Below are 7,342 nucleotides of genomic sequence, written 5' to 3'. Positions count from 1 at the left end.
TCAAAACGGTTCACTAAAGGGGGACGCCAAAGACACTTACAGATATGTCACTGACACTGTACTTCCAAGCTTATTGCCTATGCAGTTGCGATATTATGGCGCCCTCATTATGGCTTGGATTTATACTTTTGTTTTTATTTATGAATTGCGAAGACATTCGTTTGGCTCCCTATACATGTGTAGTTTTCTAAATAGGAACCTGTTGATACTGTTAGATGTGACACTGATAGCCAATGGGTAGTAATGGTAGATAGGTAATAAAATCTCATTCTAGACTATACATACTTTATAGTGCATAGTAGTATACATACATGTACGTAGCTTTTATACAAAGCACTTTATATACAAAACATAATGTTGTCAGCTATAGACATGTTGACTTGCAAGTTGAATTAAAAAAAACAAAGCTGCTAAATACTGAAGTTGTGTCAAGGAATGTATATGAATTATAAACTATAGAGATTATGGACTGATGCAAAGTGGTGTTTCTTGCTAATGTAATGTTACTGCAAGTTACATGCTGCTTTATGCAGTTACGTTACCTAAACGCAGACATGAAAAAGGAACATGGTTGTGTATCAAATGTGTCTACTCTATTACTGAAGTTTAAAAACTATCAACCTGTTTACTGATTTTCTACGTGATCTTTGACCTACAATGGGCCAGTATTGTTGCATGCAGGGCGATTTGGGTATAGTTTAGTTGATAGCATTGTACCAAATTACTGGGACATTTTACATACAAGATGAGATAACAATGTAAAGCCAAGCATTTCTGAGAGAAAAGTGAAGAAGTTTTTTTTTAAAACAAAACAGCAAACTTACATCAGCTTGAACTGCATCCAGAATTTCCTGGGGTGACAGCGCCATCAGACACTGATATTCCTCTTCGTTATTTGCTGCACCATCACATCCAGCATTCTGTACAATTTTCTTGTTATCCCTGGACGCGTCCTCCAGTGATCTGTTCAGTATACTGGATCCACCCATCATGACAGCGCGGTGAAACAACCCTGGATATTAGAAACAAGGGTGACTGTACTTTACTTAAAGGCCCGTGATTCAATCCGAGGTTCTCTCATCCATGTGATGTTCTCAGTGGAGTCATAAGGCATACGTACACAAAGGATCAGTCCAATGTTTCTATAGGTCTGATAGACAACTGTATTCAACCCAAGTCATGAATCCAACACTGGCCTTTGAAGGGTCAATAAACTGGACATAATGTGTATGATGCATGGCATCAAATTGATCAATTCTTACTAAATATACCTATACTTAGATGCCCTATAAAGTTGTATAATGAATGTACACTGGGTTATTTTACGTCTAGTATCAGAATTGTTAGATTATGCAAGAAAAATGTCTTCGTGAGGGATAATAAAATAATAAATGTAATAAATGTAATAATATGATTCCAAGGGAATACTTTTAAAGTGGCCATATGGATGAGGACTGGGTAATTCTGTTGGATTTTTAATTTATAAAATAATTTTATCATGACTTCCTACTTGAAAAAAACATGTGAGTCTACATATACTAAGTCTGTGTTTGTAAATCGTTACATTGCAAAAAGCTAAAAAGTGAGTAAAATGTTTGTTATTGTACGTACAATAACAAACATTTTACACATTGTTTAATCATGTACAATGTATTGAGGTACAAACAATGACTTGGTAATTGATTTTACAAGTAAGAAGCCTTGATGAATTAAAAATAAGTACCCAATCCTCATCCATATGGCCACTTTAACATCTGTGAAATGGAAAAAACATTGTGAAATGGAAAAAAACTAGACAAAAAAGTTCTGTTTTCATTCCGAGTCGTTAAATTATTGACTTACTACTAATTCTACTGTCTGTATATAACTGTAAAGGAATTTTAGTTAGTTGAAATTAGAAGATTATTACCTTGAGTTAATTCCGATGATAACAATGCAAACACACAAGATGCTCCAGAGCTGTGTCCATAGATGGTCACGTGACCTGGGTTTCCGCCAAATGATTGGATGTTATCATGTACCCACTGTAGTGCCATTAGTTGATCCCATAATCCATAGTTCCCGGAATGTCCATTGCCTCGGCTTGATAGTGAATCCAGTGCAAGGAATCCCCACGCATGGAGTCGATAGTTGAAGGAGACGTGCACCATTTTAGAATCAACTGTAAAATTATACACGCACAAATATAAAAGTTTATATTTGATTACCAACTTGTAACATATGCGAGTGGTATTAAATCATGATCAGCGTTTGATATTATATTTTTATGTCGAATGTCTTTGCATTTTCAAATTCACTTTTCACCTTTTTAAATTGTAAAAATGTGTAATATATATATATATATATATATATATATATATATATATATATATATATACATATTAATATATATATATATATATATATATATATATATACATATACTTTATTGCCATCTGCATAAGCTGTACATTACAAATTGACTTGTTTCGTACATTTGTATAAAACACCAAAAACTATCAAATTAATTTGAAGATCTTCCATTGTGACATGTTTTCGTTGATAAAGTGATGTTACACAGAATTGTAAAATTAATCATGCGATGCGTTCATTCTTGATGAACTAGATACTATACCGAGCAGTGCAAGATATGTGTTGTCCGGGTGCCCCCACTGGCCTTACCCCTCTCGGTCGATGAGGGCGGAATGACAGTGTATGTTCCAATGCAACACCTGTAAAAGTTCAAGAACAACAACAACCATATGATGGTGTTACTTTGTAACAACTGTGTGTAATCTTACCTGCTAACTTTGTGGTTGGGGAATATCCAGGTTCATTACCACTCAATGACATCAAATAACCACCATGAATAAAGACCATCACTGGCAGATTAGCTGCAAAGAGGTATTAGAGGGTAAAAATCTCATCAGATAAATTTCAGAATTTTGATACGAGCATTTCTTGCCTTATACAGTTACTGTATGTCCTCTCAAACCCCCTTACCCTGTTTCTACGTACTCATAAGGAGAATTATACACTGCAGTTGAAGTTTAGTGTCCTTAGAAAGCCATATATTAACTGGGCAAGGGTTATTATTTTTGACAGACATTCGATGTCACCACCACCAACAATAAAGTACTAGTCTAGTACATGTAGATATAATCTCCCCTTATACCTCCATGTCTGGTGGTATGCAACAAAATACAGACATAATGATTATTCAAGTGAAGCCATTTGGGTTAAAACAGATCCTAGTCTGTTGCGACTTGTTCACATTCATTATGCTACATCGTATTATCTGGCTAGAGAAAAATTGTACTTTGTAAGAAAAGACATTCTTGTCACGCTATTGGCTATGTGGTTTAGAAGCCTTATAGAGCTGAACAATGCGACGTGGCTTACAGTGTACAAAAAATGAAGTAGAATTGTTACATTTCAATCCATGAAGGTATAAGTTGTTACAATGTATTTGATTTTGGCGACGATATGTCAAGAAAATGGTAACTCGCCTCACACACAGACAATGTATCAATGTTGGTAAGATTCTAATCACACCAGACAACGGAAAGTAAGAATTCGGTAGAGCAAAACGATAATATTTGGCAATTTGAAAAAAAAATTGTTGAGCCAGACGACTTTGTGTTTCAAGTACAGACAAGTCTGCGTTCCAAGTCAACTGACTTTCATTGTATTTACATACCATCATTCTTCAGAGTAGGTGTCCACACATTCACATACAAACAATCCTCATTGCCCTTTACGCCACCAGTGAAAATGTCTTTCTGGGTGCACTCTGATTTAAATTTATTTGCTTTATAGGTATCAGACCAGCAATCTTCTTCTGACATAGCTTGAGTACGTGTCCATCTCAACTCGTCAATCGGGGGTCTAGCATAGGGTAGACCTGTGAAAACAAGTGTCAATGCTGTGTGAATCCCAAAGGTTTCGTCAGTTAGAGGGGTTTAGCCTAAGTTTATACGTTGGGGGCGCTACACTTTGATGCATTATGAATTGTATTTGATGGGTTTCATAAAAAGTACTTGTTATGGTACTGGTATAAATGTATTTTCTATGAAACATGGTTAACTATCACTTGCTGTTGGCACAACACGGTCCTAACATTAGAGAGAACAGCGGCTCGGCTGGTTTATTTTATCTGCAGTTTTACCTAGGAACCAACTTGAAGCAACGTGATATTTTGCATCGCGAGATCTATCTAAACATAGAACATGGGTGGCAAAAATTGGTATTATTACACTCTACGATGAGATATCACGGGAAGAAAATACATTTAGAAGCTTCATACTTCTTTTAACAATTGCCTCAACATTGGGGGCGAGGTGGGGGAGGGGGCAACATATTATGATTTGTAAAACACTAAGAAAACTTACCTTTGAAAACAAAGCCACCATTTTCTTGTATTCCTTCGATCTTACCGCATCCAATTTGATGATTGACTACAGAGCTGTGACTTGTCGATAGGAAGATGATGGTCAAAATAACAATGAATAGGAGAATCAATACACCTACTATTAGTATTAGACCAGTTCTTTTCCTCAATGACGTCTTCCTTTCATCTTCCTCTGTCATTTTGACCTGTCTTGGATATGAAAAGGGGGGGGGAGGGGGACAGTTGTCATTTTACTACTATATGGAAACCAACAAAAAATTAAGATAGACGCAAACTAAAACTGTTGTTACAAAGAGTTGATCTAATGATCCATCAATTAAAAAGTTGGTAGGTTGTATTTAATGCTACTAAAATATCAGTATGTGGTTGATCCTATAGTATAGGCCCCACTGTTATATTTCAGTGTATGGTATGGTATGACATACACAATTATACATGTACCATCACAGGCATTCATATTTTTCCTTATGTTTTCATCAAGGAGGTTTAAGAGAATCCAACCTCTTATGCCCCAATGTGTTCGCTAAGCAGCATTTCTATTGTGATTAGGATTCTATATTATTAATCACCGTTAATCTAGTATTACTACTGATCTTCGCACACAGCTGATAGACCAAGTAATAACACCCGAATCACTCTCATATCTCATATCTGACTCAACTTCTGTATGCACGTACCAGGATCACACTTGAACTTTAAAGGGAATTAGCTCAGACTACACACAGTGTTTAAAGATCTACACTGGAAAACAAGGCAAGCACCCAGCATAGTGCCTCGTTCATTGACTTCCCGCGAAGCCAAGTCCTCTTGCCAAATCTGAGCTGAAGTGCCTGTCTCAGTGTGCTTTATTGTGACGTCATTAAAGTCTAAATATACATAACGCATGGCCAATGGCCAAATAATTAATGCACTCCATATAGAGTTTTCATGGGCGTTATAATACCCTAAAAGTAATTTTAAAACATTGATGAATGATCACTATGAATCCTAGATATTTATGAAATGCAGACTGTCGTCTCATGTATTCGAGTATGCTTGGAATCCTGTGTGGTCTAAATCCAATATCCTTGAGACAGTCTATTGACCTTTCAGTCAAACTAGGCCATGCGATGTTGTTAAAATATTCAGTTTACTGAAAATATAAATATGTCATCTGTGACACTAGCACCAGAGCGCATAATGTTAGAATTCAAATTACAAAAAGTTACAACAGCGTGGTGAGAAAAAGCAGAAACTCCTTCCAGACCCACCCAAAACTCGGTAGCTCCAACATTTAATCGCTCCACTCTCTCGTTGTATTAGTTTCCGCCTAATTATATCATTTTGACCTGCCATTTTTTTTATAATCGACTATAACACATATCCAACAGACGATCTTTTAAACAATGTATTAATATTATAATGTAGGATACCATGTGACGATGATTCGTCTACTAGCGGTCGAAAAATCCTGGAGGCAAAAAAATTATGTTGTCGGACGCCAACCATGCATGCAAACACATGTGACAAGTTTAGCATCCATCGGAGGAACAGTCGACTCTCTACTACACAGCATGTTACGTGTACGGTGTGTAGGGTCTAGGGTAATTTCTTCCGTTGTCCGGTCGGCGATGCAACCGGAAGCTTGTCGCCGTGAAAACGAAGTTGTTTTCGACTATGCTATTGTCATGCAAATCAAATAAACAGCTGATGGTGGCTTTCTTTTATCGTTTTCAAAAACACTATACTACCGGTAATAGAAAGTACTGGTAGTAGTAGGCTTTCTGAACTAACTATCTGCGACGTGTGTGTTCACACAGACGGTAGATTATTTTGGTATATTACAGAATAACATGCAAGATCTTCATTATAACTATTACTCTGATAACATAGGATGCAAACCAGGCTTTTTTTAAACAGAGCGGACAAAAAAACATGGGAAGCAAACTCACCTTGGCCCGGCCGTACTTCTACTACCACTTCAAGTACTAGCGTCACCCTATGCTGGCACATACCATTCAGATAGAGGGAGGTTGGAGTCTCACGGAAGTACCACTCTTGCTTTTTCACAGTTTTCAGCACTGATAGAAAATTAATTAAATATTACTTGGTAATTGACAAACTAAATTTTTGTCAATAAGCACCTTTTACGAATGAGAATTCGTTTTTGATTAAGTTGCTCCTAGTTGTGGTACCTTTACAACATGGTTGCGTCCTTACCCGTAGACGCCACAGATTCATTGTATATTCAGCGAGCAATGATCCACAACCACAGACTTGTCTGTGAATACAACAACATGAAGGAATATGAGGGTATAGAATGTCTGTAATATTGCAAATGAACTCTTCACATTCTAATGTTTATGTTTATCTCGTTAATGGTCCGTGTAAATGTAGAACACGAAGTTTATAACAAAGGGGTGACATACAACAACACATTACGGTGAGAAGTACAGTCAGCAGCAGTAGCAACTACGGCAGTGACCGTGGATATTTTAGGTCAAGTTGAATTTTACACCCCTCACCAATTTATGTTGATACTTACATTGTAAGTTGTAAATATTGGGTAATTTTACCTGTACCATCCCACGACTATGGCGCTCTCTCTTCCTATAACTTCATTTACCGTCATCTGCAGAAGGGATCCAACTCAGAGCTCGGAGCTCATAGTATCAACACAGTTGATATCAGAGTGCTATCCGCATTCTCGAGGGATACAACATGTAAGTTGTAGTTGCAGTTGTCTACGTCACAAATTGCATCCATATTGTGGAAGAAACTGCTGATATGTTTGATATGATAATTTGATTTAGTTGTTTGTAATTTCAAATTGTTTCTTTTTCCCCTTATGGGATTTTCTTAATGGTCTGAAATAAAATTAATAATGAATAAGAACATAATAACAGACAGACGGAGGGACGGACAAACAAACAGACAGACAGACAGACAGACAGACAGACAGACAGACAGACA

The 7,342-nt window shown here is 36.8% G+C and overlaps 1 protein-coding gene across 2 annotated transcripts in view; it reads right to left on the bottom strand.

Moving 5' to 3' along the window:
- LOC144448285 (para-nitrobenzyl esterase-like) overlaps positions 1-7,005 on the bottom strand; it is a 10,209-nt gene extending 3,204 nt beyond the window's left edge. The window contains exons 1-7 of one of the 2 annotated variants that reach the window (XM_078138473.1): positions 6,915-7,005; positions 6,322-6,450; positions 4,371-4,579; positions 3,680-3,883; positions 2,781-2,873; positions 1,910-2,161; positions 825-1,012 (exon numbers count right to left, since the gene is read on the bottom strand). In XM_078138473.1, coding sequence (XP_077994599.1) covers positions 825-1,012; positions 1,910-2,161; positions 2,781-2,873; positions 3,680-3,883; positions 4,371-4,569 — 936 coding nt within the window. In that variant the 5' untranslated portion in view covers positions 4,570-4,579; positions 6,322-6,450; positions 6,915-7,005. Of the gene's footprint in view, positions 1-824; positions 1,013-1,909; positions 2,162-2,780; positions 2,874-3,679; positions 3,884-4,370; positions 4,580-5,067; positions 5,193-6,321; positions 6,451-6,914 lie in introns of those variants that run through there. The other variant, XM_078138474.1, reaches the window with a different exon arrangement.
- Positions 7,006-7,342: the final 337 nt, after the last annotated feature.

Source organism: Glandiceps talaboti, chromosome 17, assembly GCF_964340395.1.
Source record: "Glandiceps talaboti chromosome 17, keGlaTala1.1, whole genome shotgun sequence".
NCBI classification, from domain to species: Eukaryota; Metazoa; Hemichordata; class Enteropneusta; family Spengelidae; genus Glandiceps; species Glandiceps talaboti.
The sequence above is the reverse complement of the archived record's forward strand: the minus strand, read 5'-3'. Positions and strand labels throughout refer to the sequence as shown.